The sequence below is a fragment of the Folsomia candida genome, unplaced genomic scaffold, assembly GCF_002217175.1.
Source record: "Folsomia candida strain VU population unplaced genomic scaffold, ASM221717v1 Fcan01_Sc001, whole genome shotgun sequence".
NCBI lineage: Eukaryota > Metazoa > Arthropoda > Collembola > Entomobryomorpha > Isotomidae > Folsomia > Folsomia candida.
This window is the reverse complement of record NW_019091193.1, coordinates 8,178,339-8,197,101: the sequence shown is the minus strand read 5'-3', so window position 1 is coordinate 8,197,101 and position 18,763 is coordinate 8,178,339. Positions and strand designations below refer to the sequence as shown.

The window sequence follows — 18,763 nt, the reverse complement described above, 5'->3', positions numbered from 1 at the left end:
ATGTTTCAACTTTGCTGCTTGTGGGAACCAGCGATAAACTCGGATTATAAATTTCATACACGTGTAAATGCCGTGTTAATCAAACCAGGTCCACATCATGCTAGCCTAACCACCTATAATTTTCATATTTGCATTTTGCATACACTTTTTACAGCAAAGGTTCAATACTCAATAGCACCCAAGCTATAATGGCTAATATGTAGTTACTCGGCTTATTAATTCCAGGAATCAGTGGTCGTGGTCGTGTTGTTATCATGATGAGGATGCATAAACGGCTACTTGTTATGAAACGCGATTCTGTTCATTGCTTATTAGTATTTAAGTGTAAGACTAGAAGAAGAAGAAGTGGGCCTTGATTTTGCACTCTGTTCAAGGGAAATGAGTAAAAAGGACGTCATATAGCATTTTTGGGCAGATATATTCACAACATATTGTGGTATTTCATGCATAGATTGCATATCTACCTACATAACTAGAAGATTCCGCATTATTGACGTGACAGACTGTTGTACTTAAAAATGCACAGGTATTGGTGCTGCATGTAAATTAAAAACTACCTGTGGGAGCATCCTGATTATAACTAGATTCTATGTGTCTATGTACAGATGTTTTATTGGAGTTTTATCCATGATATGGTCAAATATTTGCATATATAGGATGTTTACTTCCTCATATAATAAAATAATTTACTCCGTATGTAATTAAGGAGGACTTGATGTCTATGTAGTTAGGCCATAATTTAAGGTTGTTGAATTATTTCGATAGCTACAGAACTGTCTTTAAACATCTACTAGATGATTCAAAATGGGATGCGAAAATTTGGTTTTAAATTTCCAAAGATAGTCATCTTATCTTTTTTGGTCCATTCAATAAGTATATTTGTTCATTGACATGTCCTGGCCATGAACCTAAACGAATATTTAATACGCGACAGGTGGAGAGCATAACAATACTTCAATAATAATAAAATTTGACCAAACCTTGTGTAATCTTGAGTTAACGAATGAAAGATTTACAACAAGTAGTGTACATATGCAGATAAAGCATTACAAAACTGTAATCATAATTTGAGTGCTAAAGTCAACGTTTTAATAAATAGAAACTATTACTCTTCGTCTTAATGATCCATAACTGATCTTCAGCTCCTCAATATATATACAACATACATTTAAATATACGTTTTTTATAGGATTGAACATGCTTAGGGTGGAATTTGGACGGATGAGTTGAGGTAATTTACACAACACATGTACATAGTACATATGCATGTATATATGTATATGTGTATATCTATGTAGGTATGCACACATTCATGTAAATTGGTAAGGTTGACCAGTGGTAATCCAGCAAAATGCATAAATTTTGACCTTTTATTGAACTTATACTAACCATATTCAAGGCATTAGTCACACAAGTCATCGAACATTTTGAGATTCGGAAACTATCAAGCAACCGTTTAATTTGTCAAATAACAAATTATCAACGTGTTGAAGAAGATAATTTGTCAGTGCAGGTGCTATTGGATACGTGCTACACATATATATCTACATGCATACATCAGACTATGCCAATCATAATCGTATATTTATATATTGCTATAATTTAATACAGAATAGTCAAATATATGAAGAATTTTACTGGAATACATTCATGCATGTATGACTTTTGAAAACAGACATAAAGTGCTCAGAAATGAGATTTATTGACTTTGTGTCACACATTGCAATTTGAAGCTCTACTCTCAGAGTAATTATTACCAGGAAAAGTGTCCATCTACTCGTATGGACTATTACCAAATATGTACGAATCCATCTCGAACGCAACAATCAGTGTATGCTGCCCCTTTTTAACTGTCTTGAATATGTACCCCATGAATCACAACTATACATATATATGAATTTATATGTATACACCTTATCATAAAGTGTTCATTATTAAACATTTATAAGTCGAATCATATGCAGATTATTAAAATGTCAAAGTTCATCACAGACAGTTCATCCTCGCTCTATGCAATACAATCCATGCTCTAATTTGGTCCGTCAGTTCTCCGTAAGTGTCAAGTTCTTAAGACATGAACAATTTATTATTTACCAAAATTCTACCATATCCTCTGATTTTATCCACCCATTTTAAAACCACATTCAATTCCACATAACCGGTTCACTCACACTTTTGTCCATTTTCTATTTCCCGATAATTAAATCAACTATGAAACTACATACACTGGTGACATTTGATCAAATCATTCTGTCTGCAATTGTTCTGATTGAATTTTGCAAATTTGCTGCTGGCGTCCCGCCTTCGGGCATTATTCAGATTTCTACATCATACTCGGCTTCCTCGGGTAAATAATTTGCTTAATATGTTTTCCGCTCTGAATGAGCAAAGTTTTACAGTTTATTTAATCGTTAAAATGTATAGCCAAAGACTACAATGTCACTTATTGCAACCCAACCATCCCGAACACTTCAAATGGGCGAGTTCACTCAATCGTGGCGAACGGGAATTGTTTCAACATTTACCATCAAGAAAATTGCACTGGACCGTACATACGATATGTCGCAGGTCGTATGGAGCGTTTATACGGACCGTCTCGTCACAAATGGGAAGATGGGAATCTAATCAAAGAAGACTTGTTAGTTAGGTCGATAGGACCATGTTTCGATAAATGCGACCCAAGAAATTGGGAAGGTGCCACAGATCCTTCCGTTCTCATAACGTTATATGATGACGAGAATTTCGAAGGTTTTGCCACCTGAATATTTATTTAATATAAACAACATTCAAATGTTATAAATAGTTTCTACTTAATTGCATTCCATTTTACAGGTAATGCAACCACTCTAATCGTTCAAGGTGACGAATGTATCCTCGTCCCTCCACCCCGCAAGCTTTGGGAATCCATACAAATTTCTGGAAAGGAGTCCAATTCTTGTGTAGAACTACACAGCGATTCATCCTGTGGATGGGAATTTACCCAATTTCGACCCGGTTATCCACACCTACATGACTTGTGGTATTGGGGAGTAGGGGAAGATCACTACGCGCTGAACACGGTAGCAGTTTCAATGTGTGGAAGATTTTGTAATAAAACAATTCCACAAGTGAAACCAGCCCCGGAACAAACTCCGGGGGACAATGTGGTCACCGTGTATGATTTCTTTGGATATTACGGTGAGACACTTGAGTCAATATGATTTATTAGCTTGTAACGGTAACTTACAATTTTTGTCTGGAAGGAAATTCTGCCAATATAAACTTGACCAACGGTTGCGTCACTCTGAATGAAACTCAATTGCTCGTATCCATCCGGACTTACGACCAATGTGTAATTTTGTATGCACAACGCGATTGTCAAAATAAGGCAGGGTCATACACACTTCAAACGAGCGGAATGCCAAAGGACTATTACACAGAAAGACTTCTGACCTTAACTACCCCCGTGAGACCAAAATCACTGCAACTTTGTTCTACAAATCATTCTATTGTGAAAGAAACTAGTACATCGAATTCGAATGGAGAAACCAAAATGAACTATTCACCCGTCGATCAGATTGACACGCCACGGTCTTTTGCTGCATGGACCATCGTTTTCCTCGTATTTGGTGGTCTGATACTATTCGTTTTCGGGGCAGTGATCGGGGCATATTTCTCAAAGTATGAAAGAGTTTGTTATGGGGTCAATGCAGAACGGTTCAATGTCGTTTATAAATTGCAAACTTAAAAAGTGTGTACGAGTCGTCATATATTATCCGGGGTAAATGTTAACAGTGCTTCTTTCTACTTAAGTGGCTCACAGATTTGCACTACAATGACAATTAAGAATGTACATAATCTATTAGTAATTGCGTGTTAGCAGGTAATTTATTATACTATCCAGCCTTTGTTAAGAAATATCGCTCTGTTTGTAATAATTGTAATAAATTATGTATCACCATAAAACACGCATTGGATATTTATTCTACTTTAAAATTATCCTGTTTTATAATATAAATATTTAAGTAAATAAGTATGTTCACCTTCTTTTTGTGGCCCTGTAAACCACAAATTTTATCGCGAATAAGGCAAACATTCAGGGTTTTTGATGTGCAAACCTTTTCCAGCGTCAAAAAAGCCGTCATACTGACAGAGTGTACAATTATGTATGGTTCTTTTGTAATATCTTTCTGCTTTGTATATGCATAACTGTTGTGAAATTATTATTCCTCAACTTTTCAAAAATTGTCAACCTAGCCCAAGGATTGCTAAGAACTAACTATGTATTTACGCTGAGAATAATTACTTTTTATTAAAAGAGTAAAAATTTGTACACATATATTTGCCATCCCATCCTCATGTGCCCATCTATCCAAATACATATCTTAAAATCATGTCCAGAAAACTATGATCTTGCTCCACTTTATATCCTTGGGTTTCTCCGTTTCGATTTTTTAAGCCGTGCTCGAGCTTTCCGAGTGTTCTTCACTCAGGACTTTCTTCTTTCTCACAATTCTCTTCCAGGAGACAAAACAAAGTCGACCGCTGCAGAGGTAGCAAAGTTGAAGCAGAAATTGAGTCATAATTATTCTCAGCTTGATTCCAACGTAGCCAAGAAAACCGTGATCCTTTTTACTGCTGGGATTTGCCATTTTTTGTTTCCCTTTCATATTGTCTATTATCCCATCAAAAGAGATTAACATTACGTAATTTTATCTTTCATTGTTATATTTAACAGGCAAATTATGTACCATTTTCATCCTGAATTGATTCCGACAAGCTTCTCTCCACCCTCTCCAGCCCAACGCGGGTGGGAGCATGATTAAGGAGAACAAATAGGAGAATGCAACTATGTGTCCGTGATAGAATGTACAATGCCATGTTGGTGTATCCGCCGTCATATTGTTCCAAATGTACTCCAAACGCCATCATTGTTCTGGAAAATGGTTTCAGAAGGAGTGTCAAGATGCAGAGAATCCAGAGCAGTTTCAAATAAAGGTTCAATCTATGCATAGCGATGGTGGTGTTAATTCATATATTTACAGATAATAAAACATTTCTACGCATTTTATTTTGGTCACAAACCTATTTGTTGGTTTGGAAGTTGGATTCGAACACTGTTTTCGGACAACTCTGCACTCTCTCTTAACCTTGTCGAAAGAGAAATTATTAAATTGATAATTAATAAGGTTTCTTCAAGAAAAAATGGTAATAATATAAACTATATTTACCTTATCAAGTGCCCCTTGAGTACGAGAAATGAGGTAAAAGTTCAGCAAAATCAAAACTCCGCTAGGAGTGTAACGATACACCAAGTAGAGCATGAGGTCCGATATGGTCTCAAAAGATGGATGACAAAGATAACCGCTGTGTAAATTTATAATTTCACTAATTTTTTCATTGCAATTAGCAACTTAGCAAAAAGATTTGCTACGTACCCTGGGGTCATGTGATGCATAAAGAAGCCCAAACTGGTGTAGATTGCTGGGACAAATATTCCAAATACTGCAAATTGGATGTATCTCTTCTCATTTCGCGAATCTGCTACCAGAGTATCTTTTCTGAAATTAGCAATATACAGCTTAAAGTTAGTCTGCAAAATATATAAAAATATTTTATCACGCATTCTTACCCAAAAGTTTTCCATACATGGTATATCAGAGCAGTCAAGCAGAACAACTGCGACAGAGGAACATAGTAACAGAACAAATCTACCAGAAATACAATAATTTCACAATTTAAAACATTTCAGTTTGACAGCATACATATAAAAATTGTTTTTCCTATCTTCCACTCACCAACAAGTGAACAATACTGCAAATAATGTGGATCATAATGACTGAGTAAAACTGACGCGTAGTCCCAGTGGAATGCCGTTGTTTGCAGGATATTCACAGACCGCTGCAGCAATTCCAGGGAGACGAAGTAAAATTGGGCCCAGGCATGAAACGAGTGACCCTCCCACAGCGTCGCGTATGTTAAAAAGACCAGCGTGGCGCTAAAAAGTTGGACCCAATCATTTGCCCATCCGATTCGGGTGAGACGGACGCGGTTGTAGAGAGAGTCCTTACAGGGATTACAAAATTATGAAACTTGGATAGCAATATTTTCCTTGGTTGGATGCATATGTGTGCAAATGTACCTTTCCATTTTTGAGAAGCCAGTCATTAACATTTCGTCGCACTTGTTCTTCGCTAAACAAAAGTGGCGAATATTTCTCAATGTCGCTCAATTCACAATGGTCATTGCTAGTTGTTGAGGAGGATGTATTTTGATGCCACGCGTCGTTGGTGTTGTTAGCGTTGTTAACATCCTCTTCAACCATACCGTCATCGTCGGTATAGGTAATCACGCCATTTTGCAACTTGTCAATAATCTCAAATAATTTTTGAGTGATGTCACTTTGAGAAAAGTTATGATTGAAGTTTCCTTTACTTTCTTTGTCCTTATTTGCAGATAAATTAGCGGCACAACTTTCTTGCGAAAAATCAAACAGGATGAATGGAATAGCAAGAATTATTCCGGTTATTAAATAAATCAGTCCTAATTTGAGTTTTGTGGACAATTCCATTTTATAAATAATTTTGAACTCTATAGACCACTACATTCAGTCAAAGATTATGCAAGACTGAGTTCTAGGGTATGACAATTCTATGTATTATGAAAATTAAACGCATATGCGCTGGAATAAATTAGGGGGTGGTTGGATTAGTCTCTCTCCTTCTGCTCTGTGGTCATTAATAGTCTTCATCCTGACGTCTTCTTTCTAAATAGTTTTTGCGGATTATACAAAAGTCACCCGTAGAGGTTTTTTCTGCATTCGATAGAGTTTTCGTCTTTTTGTCATCATTTGTATATTCCCATGTCACCACAAATCAACTGCGAAGACAAACTGCCTCTGGCAATCCATTCGTGATCTTGTAAGAATGAAAGTGTAAAGTTTTCAGCTTAATAATGACAGTCAGACATACATGCATACGCCTTATGAATGTTTGAAGTACTATGTTGTACTGCTGGTCTGCAGTTTTTTTTATTGTGTACTCTTTTATGAAATGCATTTTACTTTGCTATTCTCAGAAGAAAATGTAGAGTTTCAGAGAAGAGATTTGATTTGATTAATGGCAATGTGATTCCAGTTCTGTCCAGTTTCGTTTAGATCCATGCCATCCATCATGGATTCCATGCCTCAATGAGTTTGGCTGCTTGCTAACTAATGTTTTCATGTCACGAATTTTTCATTACAATGAGACTAATAATCAATCGTGTAGTAATGAAATGACGCTTTGTCATGCAGTTGTACTAGACACATATACATGTGAACATTTAGGGATTAAAATAACTAATTTGAGAGATAATTGAAGCTAATTGAAAATGATTGTCATTAGAAAATCTGTCCAATTCCTTAGAATAATTCTTGTATTTATTATATGAAACTTATACATATTCAAAGGTATGCGAATTTTGCAAATGTTTTCAGTTCTAAATCTTTTATCCCTTCCAGTTTTAAGTTAAACTCATGTCAATTATCAACGAAAATTTCAAAATATCTACTCTTTGAAAGAACTTGGAAGACTAGCGGCCGTAGTAAATTACTGTAATTTTCGGCTCAGATACTTACATAAATATGCACATTCACAAGATGGAATCATTAATTTTAATCTTTTGGGAATTCCTTCGTAGTGACTGACTAGCTGTGTATAAGTATAAACTACATTCGGGACAGAAATCCCGTCCCATTTATTCTTTCTGGCTGAAACCGAGTTCACCATCCTATGATTTAATTTAATGCATAAATCAAACCCAGAAAAAGAAAGCCTAGATGAGACAAAACACGAGTGCTTATCAAATTTCATCCTCATTGAGTGACATAGAATTTTGATATTTTGAGCATCAGTGGATCATTGCATTTTAAGCAGAAAAAATAGACAGTCGACCTACCAAATTGCCAAGTACAATAAGTTTTTAAAACCCTATTGCATAAATAGGCTATTTTTTCTTGTAGAAACTAAAACCTCATCTAAGAAAAAGGAGAGAACCTTCAAATTACTGAGAATTGATAAATTTTCCCTCGTATCACGACAAAGGCAAAAATGCTACACTCTAACACATGTAGGCATGCAGAATTACAGAAATATCTTGGGCAACTCACAATGACCAGCATTTGACAAAGTTAAACACTATTTGCATGTCACATTTGTGACAAAATTTGTGACCAAAAGAGCAATTTTGGAGTTGCATAATGCTAGAGCTTCCAGACATTTTGGGCATATGACCTCAACATTTATCACGTATTACATTAGCCTCATTAATTTAAAACCCGTGAAAATAGAGCAAACAAGGCATAATTTACTTCGTAGACATAGGAGTAGGTTATGTCGTAATTGATTTACGCATATTGAATAGGGTGAGGCATCGTGGGGGGTAAATAGCTTACGGTAGGTTAAACAAAATAAAATAATTTCTAAATTACGGGGAAGGACGTCATCAAGGCAACAGTGCTAAAACCTAAATAAGTTCTAGTCCGTATAATCCATTTATTTACGCATAGACATTACATATGTACCTATGCAGATATGTAAATGCGAATAAACACCGCTTGATCACTTTCACTCAGTAAATAGTTTCAGAATTGTGAAATGATATAATTTTCAGCCATAACCAACGATTACGAATCATTCAGACCATGTCAATCCTGTATCGATTTAGCTCAATCTTCTGAGCTAAATCATGAGCTTTGCACTGCTATTAATACTGTGCACTGTCTACATCTCAGACCACGGGGCATATTTATGACGAATGAAACAACACAGTTGGATGCTTTCTTTTAGTTTTTGCTAACATGCAAATATTCGCCAAGTTATGCATATATTTATGTACCTGGCAATAAGTATTTAATGCAACCATGCAACGCCCACAGACACAGACACAATAAGGGGCCACACAAAACCGTTAACAATTATTTATGAAGTTTTCCCATTGTTTCCAGTCCTTTCCCCATAATCATGCGATCTTTCGCTTAGTTAGTTAATTGTGCACTCATAAATAATTACATATTTACGTAGAGATGCGAAAAATAAAGCTTATCTAACCTAGCCTTACCTAGAAATTATTCTATAAAAAGATCAATCTACTCGTCAAGTGCGCGTTTTCACTCGCAATGCATTGCTCAATCAAATTTCCTTTTCCTTTAGCCCAGACTTTACACTATTTCGTTCAAGCAAATTAAACATTCTCAAAATAATGGAACCATCATCATCATTCACTTTGTATTTGAAAATTATAAGATTTGCTTGCACCATAAAAGTACTTCCGTTCAATTGGAATGAGAAGTTGAGACGATTTTCTATCCCATCAAGGGAAAGCAGACGGGATCAATTGCTCATTAATTTGCACAGTGTGGTTTTATGCACAATTACCACGTTTTCGTTTTTCCGACTGTGGAGTCAAGTGGGCCAAGGTCGGGAGGAATTTCCCCTCTTCATGAAGGTCAAAATGCGCTATTGTTTTTACTAGTTTACATTGTACATATGAGTCAACATGTTGCATTTCCTGTTTTTTTGGTAAAACAATATGGTTTAAATTGATCAGAATAAATCTTATGCTTTGAATAGATATTTTAAAATAAATTCTAATTAATCCTACAGTATACTCCATCTATCGGTATTAGTCAATTGGTAGTTGTCTCCTGACAAGCCCCAGCTCCCATCTATATAAAACACATAAAAAGAAAAGTGCCATGCATGCCCCGGGCTAGTATATCACCTCACAGTCTTTTTGATGCAGACCCAGCTCACATCACTAAATTTTAGCTCGTGATATTTTTCTCGTGATATTTCGTTCAATATTTGACCTTGTGCAAATCAAGATGTCGTCAACCGGCAAGGGGGACAGGTAAGCCATGTTTGCTATTATTTTTAACCTAAGGGCAAATAGTTATATATTTAAAAAAAACTTTTGTGACGACGTTGTCGCACATAACAGAGATGACGTAGTCACTCTAGAGAAAGAGGATAACGTGGTTACCTCAAATATATTTTTTGAGAGGACGTAGTCCCTCATTAAAAAAAAAAAAATTAAAAAGCACTGAAAACTTAAAAAGTCAAACTTGAACATGTGTTGTTATTATAATCGTTAGTGCTGATGACGTGACCGCTGGTCCGCCCAAACCGAAAAAGAGGAAAGTGTCCGTTTTGGCCTCTCATTCAAAAGCAATTGCTGAATTTCAGTCACTGCCTAATGAGATTAGGCAAATTAAGGAAATTTTGCTGGGTACGCAAAATAATAGCCAACAGAAATCAGTCGACGTTGTTGACGACACAATGCAAAGCTTACTCCAACATGAAAAAGGTTTGGAAATATTGGAATATTAATATAAAAGAGGTATTCAGAGATGATATCTGTTCATAGAAGTGATCGATGATTCCACTCTCGTTGACGATGGACCGACATCTGAGCTCTTAGATATATTAAATGAAAGTCAGATTGAACCGGAATTTGGACCGGATTTGCATGTTAACGTGGCCAGTTCTTTTTCGAATTTGGGAAAAACAGTGTTATCTAAAGAGAAAATCGAAGAATTGAGGAAACCCTTTCTTACACCAGCTAATTGCAAACTTCTCGGAGTTCCAAGGGTAAACCCAGAAATTTGGACCGTATTGCCTCAAAAATCAAAGCAAGGAGATTTCCAATCCCAACAAATGTTAACAATCCTATCGAGCTAAACTGTTGCATTGGCTCATTTAGCAGAAAAAGTGATGTTGAATTCGAAAAAGATGCAAGCTGCAACATTGAATTCAAAATTGAGCCAAGATATCAATATTAAGCGGAAGCAGGATATTAAGCCTGCATGAAGCACTGAAATTGTGGCAGTTTGTAACACGCCATCAACACCTGAGCTGCTGTTTGGAGACAATGTTTGTGACACCATCAAAGCCGCTAGAGCAGCTGCCACTGTTATCAGGACGCCCACAAACCGGAGAGGATTTTCCCGTTTTTCAAACAGACCCCAAAATACTTTCACTAATTCCTCAAGAGGTACATATTTAAACTACAATCGGGCCTCCTACAGCCGAGGGGGCCCGCGATTCAATCACAGACAAAACTTCACGCAATTCAACCCAAGAGGATCGATGCTGCGACCTCAATGGAGACCACCGAGTCGATCGCAGTAAATGTAAGCAGGGCAAGAAAATTAAGTTTATATTTAAAAAATTGGGAGAAAATTACGAAAGACAAGGAAACTCTAGAGGCAATCGAAAATTTTCGCATACCATTTGTGAGTATTCCATGCCAAAGTAATGCACCAGAGCCATTTCGATTTTCTGAGGTAGAGTTACCATATGCTAGAAAATGTGTACAAACTTTATTAGATACTGGTGCAGTTGTTAAAGTGTTGCCTTGCGAAGGTCAATTTGTTTCAAGAATATTTCTTGTCCCAAAGAAGGAGCCAAATTCTTACAGATTAGTGATCAATCTTAAATCTTTGAATGAGTATATTCTATCTCCTCATTTTAAAATGGAAAATTTAAAATCAGTTATTAGTATTATAGAAAATAATTGTTGGATGACAACTTTAGACCTAACGGATGCTTATCATGCCATTCCGGTGCACCCAGATGATCAAATATTTTTAAGATTTGAATTTGAAGGTAATTTGTACCAATTTACTTGCCTTGCCTTTGGAATTTCATGTGCTCCAAGACTTTTTACTAAGATATTTAGACGGATAATGGCATTATTAAGAAAGAGAAAGTTTATTTCTAATCAATACCTTGATGATTTACTTCTAACAGGTAGAAACAAATCGGAATGTTTAAGGAATATAAGGTCAACTAAATGTTTATTGACTTGGTTGGGATTTACGATTAATGAGAAAAAATCTAAACTAATTCCAAGCCAAGTAGTTGAATACTTGGGTTTTGTTTATAACTCGAAACTCATGCAAATTTCTTTGCCTGCACGCAAGGTGACTAAAATTAACGACATTATTTTGAAAGTTTTACAAAAGGAGACAATTAAGATTCAAGAGTTAGCTAAATTGGTAGGGAATCTGGTAGCAGCTAGTCCTGCTATACGTTATTCGAGTACTTACATAAGAAGCTTAGAATTGCTGAGAAATGCAGCATTAATTCAATGCAATGGCGATTATAATGGAAAATGCACAATAAATGCACAATGTCGAGCAGACATTCAGTGGTGGCAGAGAAAGTTGCCAAATTCATTTGAAACTATAAGATCGGACCGCTTTGTCTCGACGTTGACCACTGATTCGTCTACGACTGGTTGGGGTGCCCACACTGAGTCACAAGTTACACGAGGTTTTTGGTCAACAGACGAAAAGCTTCTTCATATAAATACACTAGAGTTGATCGCAGTGATTAATGGGTTAAAATCATTATGCTCGAGTTCATCTGATTGCAATATTCTAGTTCGCAGTGATAATACCACCACTATAGCATACATTAATAAGTTTGGGGGATGTCGCTCAGAAATAAATTTAAAATGGGCTAGAATCCTTTGGCAATGGTGTGAGGAAAGAAATATTTGGATATTTGCATCATATATCAAATCCTCGCAGAATTATATAGCGGACAAACAATCCAGGGAAGAGATTGATAAGACGGATTATTCCTTAGATCTGAAATCCTTTAATCTTATTTGTGATCACTTCGGGACGCCCGAAATCGATGAATTTGCCTCCACTTATTCTGCTAAATGTACCAGATTTGCGTCTTGGTTTCCAGATCCAAATTCCGAAATAGTTGACGCTTTCACTTTCCGGTGGTCAATTTTATGTGGCAAAACGACCAGTACCCCGAGAACGTAACAAAATTACTCCGTTCATCGTGCCAGGATTCTACCTGGAAACAATATTCTTCAAATTTTAAAAAATGGACGGAATACTGTACCATTAACAATCTCCCAGTTTGGAGGCCTTCAATTAATAGTATTTTAGCATTTCTTGCAAAACTTCATGACGACGGATTAGGGTATACCTCAATTAATTCAATGAGATCTTGTCTTTCTACAATGATAGGGAAAGTTGACAAAATATAGGGACTCATCCCGTCGTGTGTCGCCTATTAAAAGGGGTAGCAAACAGTCGACCCCCCAAACCAAAATATGAAAATACATGGGACTCTAACTTGGTGCTTCAATTTTGTAAAAATTTAGGCGAGAATTCGAAATTAAATATTATTGATTTGTCACATAAATTAGTGGCCTTGTTGGCCCTGACCACAGGCCAACGAGTACAAACCTTATCTGCTATAAGTGTTCCCAATATTAATTTTAAAAGTGGTTCATGTGAAATCGTAATTTATGATAAATTAAAGTCTAGTAAGCCAGGTAGTACGACAATTTTATCCTTACCAAATTTTTTAGATATTAACTTATGTGTAGTTAAAACCTTGAAATGTTATTTAGCTAAAACTAAAGAGATACGGAAAACAGATAAACTGTTCATTTCTACACGAACCCCTTATGGGGCCGTTTCTCGAGATACGGTTAGTCGTTGGTTAAAAATAGTATTAAATAAGTCCGGTATTAATATTAATGTATACTCAGGTCATAGTTTTCGTCATTCTTCTACCTCGAAAGCTCATGAACGAGGAGTTTGTGTTGATTCTATTTATAAAGCTGCTGGGTGGTGTAATAACTCCAAAGTTTTTGCTAAACATTATCGTAGACCTATTATAAACACACACGAATTTGCAAATGCTGTATTGAATGGCTAATGATATTTAATATAAATGTTATAATAAATGTTGATTTAAACATGTATTCATAATTGCTTGTTGTGTAGCATTTTCTCATGAAGCTTTGAATTACTACCAATTGACTAATACCGATAGATGGAGTATACTGTAGGATTAATTGATGATTATCCGAGGACGGCGCGAAGCGCCGGACGACGGATAATTGTAATTATCCGAAGTAATACGGAATCTTGAGGTATTAGCGCCTCACCCACCCACCCGATTGTTCATTCGAAAATGTTTTTTGGACTGTGAGGTGATATACTAGCCCGGGGCATGCATGGCACTTTTCTTTTTATGTGTTTTATATAGATGGGAGCTGGGGCTTGTCAGGAGACAACTACCAATTGACTAATACCTCAAGATTCCGTATTACTTCGGATAATTACAATTATCCGTCGTCCGGCGCTTCGCGCCGTCCTCGGATAATCATCAATTATTTGTCCTATACGTAAATGAAAATAACTTACTTTTAAGTGTATAAGAGTCCTGCTGCTGTTAACATTTTAGTTTTTATTAAAGTTAAGGTTACAAGAAATAAGGCATCCAAATAATGGCTAGATTGGCGAGTTAATTTTAAGCTCATTAGACCCCAATTCTTATACATACGAATAACTCTTTTCACGTAGGTCGTGAATCTCGCTTGGCTTCTGGCGTCCACTACGATATCAATTGTTTCCTTGCAAAACAATATTTTTCAAGTAGAAGTAATGCAGTATGGAAATACTTTAATGGATAAACTGTCCACTGAGTGAGTATCATGCATTCCTGAAATCATATGACTCTGCAATTTTTGTAGTTCGCAATTTAAAACTTTTTGTAATTTCTTTTAATTGTAGAAAATTCAATGATGGAAACGCCTTGTCATTTGCCATTTTTCTCCTCTATTTGAATCCAGTACCGCATGCTCTCGTGGCTGTACACACCCCATGTGCCCCAAATCTGATAAGCTCAATCGTACTAAAGTGTACATCCATCGCGGACAATGATGTTGGAACTATCGGTTGGAAACTTCTCTTTGGCCTCTGGGAAGCATACTTTATGGGAATTATATTTCTCTTGGCGTTTCTTACTTGGTCATTCGTCTACCTCGGCGTGTCTCTGGGGGCTCAAAAGTGTGTCAAGATGAGGTATGTATGTGAAATCCCATTAATTCTACCATCGACATTTAAACAAACACAAGTTTGCATGAGGAATATAGTGGAAGATTATTTTTAGGCAACAAAGTATCACATTCAAAGCAGGAATCCGGTCATATATTGAAATAAAAAGGATGATAGACCTGCTCAATGACGCCCTGAGACCATACCTCTCAGTTTTCCCCCTTCTCATTGCAGCGATATGTTCACTCCTCCTGTTTGGAAGTATACGACTTTGGGACGTGGACTTCAAAGCGAACACCGTGTTTCCATTCTGCGCTCTCCGGTGTGGATATGAAACATTTAGTCAGATTAAAATGGCTGCCACGCTGGAAACCAGTTCGAAAAATGTTTTACACTTCTGGGAATGCAAGACCTCAAAGATGACTAAGTTTGATAGGAGGGTGTTCAAAACCTGGAATCGCAACAGGGTGACATGCAAAGCTGGCATATTTTTTACCTTCACTGGCTGGATAGTTGTAGTTTGTGTACATAATTTTATGGTGCAGACACTCAATTTATTGGTCAGTTTCGAGTAAGATGGATAATGTGAACAGATCAATCAGTGTATACTTTATATGATTGATAAATTACGTGCATATTTTAAAGCACGTCTCATCCAGATAAAAATATTTACATAATTTAAATTTCTAGAGTTTTATGACTCAAGAAATTATAATTTTTCCCAAAAGGTGCGACATGCAGATCATATATCATCTACGTGCATTTGTTTGAAGCAAGTGCAATTCAAGTGTATTGATTGATCAAATATGAGTACATCGAGCATGACACTAGAGGAATGCAAAATTTCTACGGTGAAACTTTGAGATACATAATTTAGTATTATCTCATGAGTATGTACATATTTTATGTTACGTGCAAATTCAATTTGATATTAAATTGGAAGTAAATATTGAAATGTAAAAAGGTTTCATTGCGTAACTTACATAAGCATTCATGTACTTGTTTCCATTGTTGAAGTGTTGATCTTGGACTTCAAGAATGTATGGTCCCTCAATTCTTCCTGTATTGTATTGATTTTATTGGTGTACAAAAAGTCAAGTAATCCACGATAGCAACTTTCACAATTTGTGAACTTACTCTACTTTTAGCTACTTCACTAATTGGATTTTCGAAGGCACATATTACATTTTGGCTACATATGTAAAGTGACGTTTCCAGCAAACTATATCCACGTCTATACATACAAAATGAGCAAATCTATAATTTGTCAGTTTCCGTTGCGTACATATTTTAGTGTGAGTTTGTTCCTCCTGTCATTTCAAGAGACACACTTTTATGAAATTCATGAAATTATCTCTTATCAAATTCTAAATATATCTCGAATCGTGTCGCATTGCCACTTGCACATCGTCCACAATTCCATATTAGTTAGCAACATTTTCGACCAAAGAGATAATATCGACAAGACGTATACCATTTTCTTGTACGACGTATATTTATCCCCACATATGTCTCATTCATTTACGACTACCCTTGTTCCTCGGATGAATTGTGTCTTCATAATATTTTCTAATGCTCGATCCCACTTATCTCATGACGACTTGGAGAAATGGCTACAATTTCCTTCTAACGATAAGACTTCGCTACTTACGTACTTCGGATACCTAACAAAGAGTTTTAACTCTCAATGGAACAACTATGTCAAAAGCGTTCACATGGAGCAGTCTTACATCGTGTACGTCACCAACGTTACTGTTGCCCAATTACGTGAAGCCATTATTAATTTGGACAAATACAAGTGGATAAGCGCAATTACAACTCTCAACCATATTGGCGTTGTTCTCGTATCTTCAAAAAATTCATCATTTCACATTTACTACTTGTGCCTCCGTTGCTCAACCACTATTATTTTGGACGAGTTGACGTCTCTTGATCTTCTTCAGCCTCTCAAGTTTCAGAAAATGTCAGTCATTATGTATCCAGCCACCCGATGGAATTTAAGGGACGCTGGGATATTTCCACTAACTTCGGCGCATTTAGGAATTACTGATTTAATTCGATACAGCTCAATAAATCCATTTTCTCAGAAAATAAATCAAGATAATAATAGTGGTACGGCGAACCTCAATTTCCACATGGCCCATATTCTCAGCAGTATTTTCCTCTCTGCAAATACTACAATACAGCACAATTGTGGCATTGATTTCAAACTAGCCAACGACTGTGTGATCAAATGGGGCCGACAAATGTACCAAACTCCACATTTTACACTAATCCAAAACGTGTTATCCTATCAAGCCATGATTCAACACAGTGACAAATATCTCATCCGTCAGGAAGGACTAACATTTTTTACATGTTATAAAGAAACTAATTTGAGTTTTCAAATATACGTGGCCCCATTTCAGACCGAGTTATGGGTTGCGATTTTGATCACGCTTGCTACTGTGTTAACATTTGCAAACTTTGTCATTAGATTTTGCATCACCGGTAGCGAAATAGAAAAAAATCGAAGCTCTTCTGTTGTAGCTCTATTCCTTTGCGCTACACTTTTTGAAGAGTCGTACATTTTCGAAAAATCTAACAAGTCAATTTGGACCAGTTCTACATTACGATTCGTATTTACTTTATGGCTACTTTTGTGTATCTTACTGACGAATACATTTCTTGGGATTTTCATAATGAAGTTGAGTTCACCACTTCCACCTCTGAAAAAATACGAATATTTTATAGATCTACTAACTTACCCCCAACATCACGAAACCGCTGATCAAGGTCAACTTATGAAGGAGTCCTTAAGGGTTTGGGAAATCGGAGATGCATCAATAGGATTGAACTTTCAGAGTAATATTACCACACAGGCTTCAGAACATTTTGTATTCTTGACTCCACAAATTAAAACGACTAGTCCTCGTCATGTTGTTAATTACAAGTTTTGGCATACGATTCACACTTTTCTTCTGGATGTTGTCAACTACGTGGATTTCGCTTCCCACAGGGGATTTAGAAACTTGCTTGGGATCAGTTTACACGTAAAAACGCAAAAATTTCCTCCCTTCTCAATCTCTACTTCTGAATCAGTCTCACAAGAGTTTGCACTGGAAGAATTAATAACTCAATGTCATAAAAAGTATGCGTACATAGAATATGAAGGTAAAGTAATGAATGAGCTAGAATATTTAACAGAATATTATCCAAGTAACGTGGTAGACTTTACTTTAGCGAAAGAAAGCATTCTTTACGAATACATTTATGCACTTTTTGAACAATCTGTGTCAAAAGTACCCAAAAATTTTGTCAAGATTCTAGAATCTGGAATTTATAAGAAAATATTACAGGCAAGGGAGAGTAATTTTAGGAAATTGAATAAGGGCGTTGTGCGCACTAGGCAAAATGTGAAAGATTTGTTGGCCAAGATTTTTAAAGATGGTGACCAAGCCGTGAACGCCATGGCATTGTCGGGTAGTATACAAACCGTTTTTATTATTTGGGGTGTCCTATTAGCCGTATCGTTTTTATGGTCCCTTGTCGAGATGTATTTTAAATAAGTCATGTAGAGAGAATTAATGTGAGCATATATGTATGTATTATTAAGTATATGGCCATTTTTATTTATTTATTTTAGAAATCCAAGTGTTATTATGAACATTTAAATCAAATTAATTCCTGAGCAATAAAAACTTTGTTTTAGATTATGCAATATGTATAGATTATGTCTGTATGTGTACATGCAAGAATAGGAACTATACAGATAAATATGCAAATAATTTTTTTAACTCTTAATTTGGTACTTTAAATACTGTATTCTAATTGAAATTGTGAATGCATATTTAATCGAAGTAACGAAATAATAATAGAAATAAATAACGATACGCTCCATGAATACATAGTTCAAGAATCATGAGGCATGATATGCAATTAAAT

General features: G+C 36.0%; 3 protein-coding genes across 6 annotated transcripts; 2 read left to right on the top strand and 1 right to left on the bottom strand.

The window, feature by feature from the left end:
- Positions 1–2,005: 2,005 nt before the first annotated feature.
- LOC110841793 lies at positions 2,006–3,940 on the top strand. The gene is made up of 4 exons (XM_022087491.2): positions 2,006–2,347; positions 2,425–2,748; positions 2,833–3,177; positions 3,243–3,940. Exons 1-4 carry the CDS (start codon positions 2,212–2,214, stop codon positions 3,725–3,727), a joined length of 1,290 nt encoding a protein of 429 aa, XP_021943183.1. The 5' UTR covers positions 2,006–2,211; the 3' UTR covers positions 3,728–3,940.
- A 323-nt stretch (positions 3,941–4,263) lies between these two features.
- Positions 4,264–6,714, bottom strand: LOC110841792. Its single transcript, XM_022087490.2, has 8 exons — positions 6,122–6,714; positions 5,778–6,045; positions 5,612–5,690; positions 5,418–5,540; positions 5,211–5,346; positions 5,065–5,129; positions 4,731–4,984; positions 4,264–4,654 (listed from the first exon to the last, which is right to left on the bottom strand). Exons 1-8 carry the CDS (start codon positions 6,548–6,550, stop codon positions 4,434–4,436), a joined length of 1,575 nt encoding a protein of 524 aa, XP_021943182.1. The 5' UTR covers positions 6,551–6,714; the 3' UTR covers positions 4,264–4,433.
- A 3,019-nt stretch (positions 6,715–9,733) lies between these two features.
- Positions 9,734–18,736, top strand: LOC110841896. Of its 4 annotated transcripts, none has more exons than XM_035846543.1 (4): positions 9,734–9,870; positions 14,366–14,487; positions 14,576–14,866; positions 14,955–18,736. In XM_035846543.1, exon 4 carries the CDS (start codon positions 16,087–16,089, stop codon positions 18,385–18,387), a length of 2,301 nt encoding a protein of 766 aa, XP_035702436.1. In that variant the 5' UTR covers positions 9,734–9,870; positions 14,366–14,487; positions 14,576–14,866; positions 14,955–16,086; the 3' UTR covers positions 18,388–18,736. The 4 variants fall into 4 exon arrangements, with proteins under 4 accessions (XP_035702436.1, XP_021943286.1, XP_035702437.1 ...); XM_022087594.2 differs by having other exon boundaries at positions 14,955–16,677; XM_035846544.1 differs by lacking the exon at positions 9,734–9,870 and adding an exon at positions 10,385–11,152.
- Positions 18,737–18,763: the final 27 nt, after the last annotated feature.

What these genes read in the sequence shown, in the direction of transcription:
- LOC110841896 (XM_035846543.1), top strand. Translation starts at nt 16,087, where the DNA reads ATGAGCAAATCTATAATTTGTCAGTTTCCGTTGCGTACATATTTTAGT.
- LOC110841793 (XM_022087491.2), top strand. Translation starts at nt 2,212, where the DNA reads ATGAAACTACATACACTGGTGACATTTGATCAAATCATTCTGTCTGCA. An exon ending in ATCATACTCGGCTTCCTCGG is followed by an intron (nt 2,348 to 2,424) that starts GTAAATAATTTG and finishes TAAAATGTATAG; the next exon opens with CCAAAGACTACAATGTCACT. An exon ending in TGATTTCTTTGGATATTACG is followed by an intron (nt 3,178 to 3,242) that starts GTGAGACACTTG and finishes TTTGTCTGGAAG; the next exon opens with GAAATTCTGCCAATATAAAC.
- LOC110841792 (XM_022087490.2), bottom strand. Translation starts at nt 6,550, where the DNA reads ATGGAATTGTCCACAAAACTCAAATTAGGACTGATTTATTTAATAACC. An exon ending in GCAGTATTGTTCACTTGTTG is followed by an intron (nt 5,691 to 5,777) that starts GTGAGTGGAAGA and finishes TATTTCTGGTAG; the next exon opens with ATTTGTTCTGTTACTATGTT. An exon ending in ATCAATTCAGGATGAAAATG is followed by an intron (nt 4,655 to 4,730) that starts GTACATAATTTG and finishes ATGGGATAATAG; the next exon opens with ACAATATGAAAGGGAAACAA.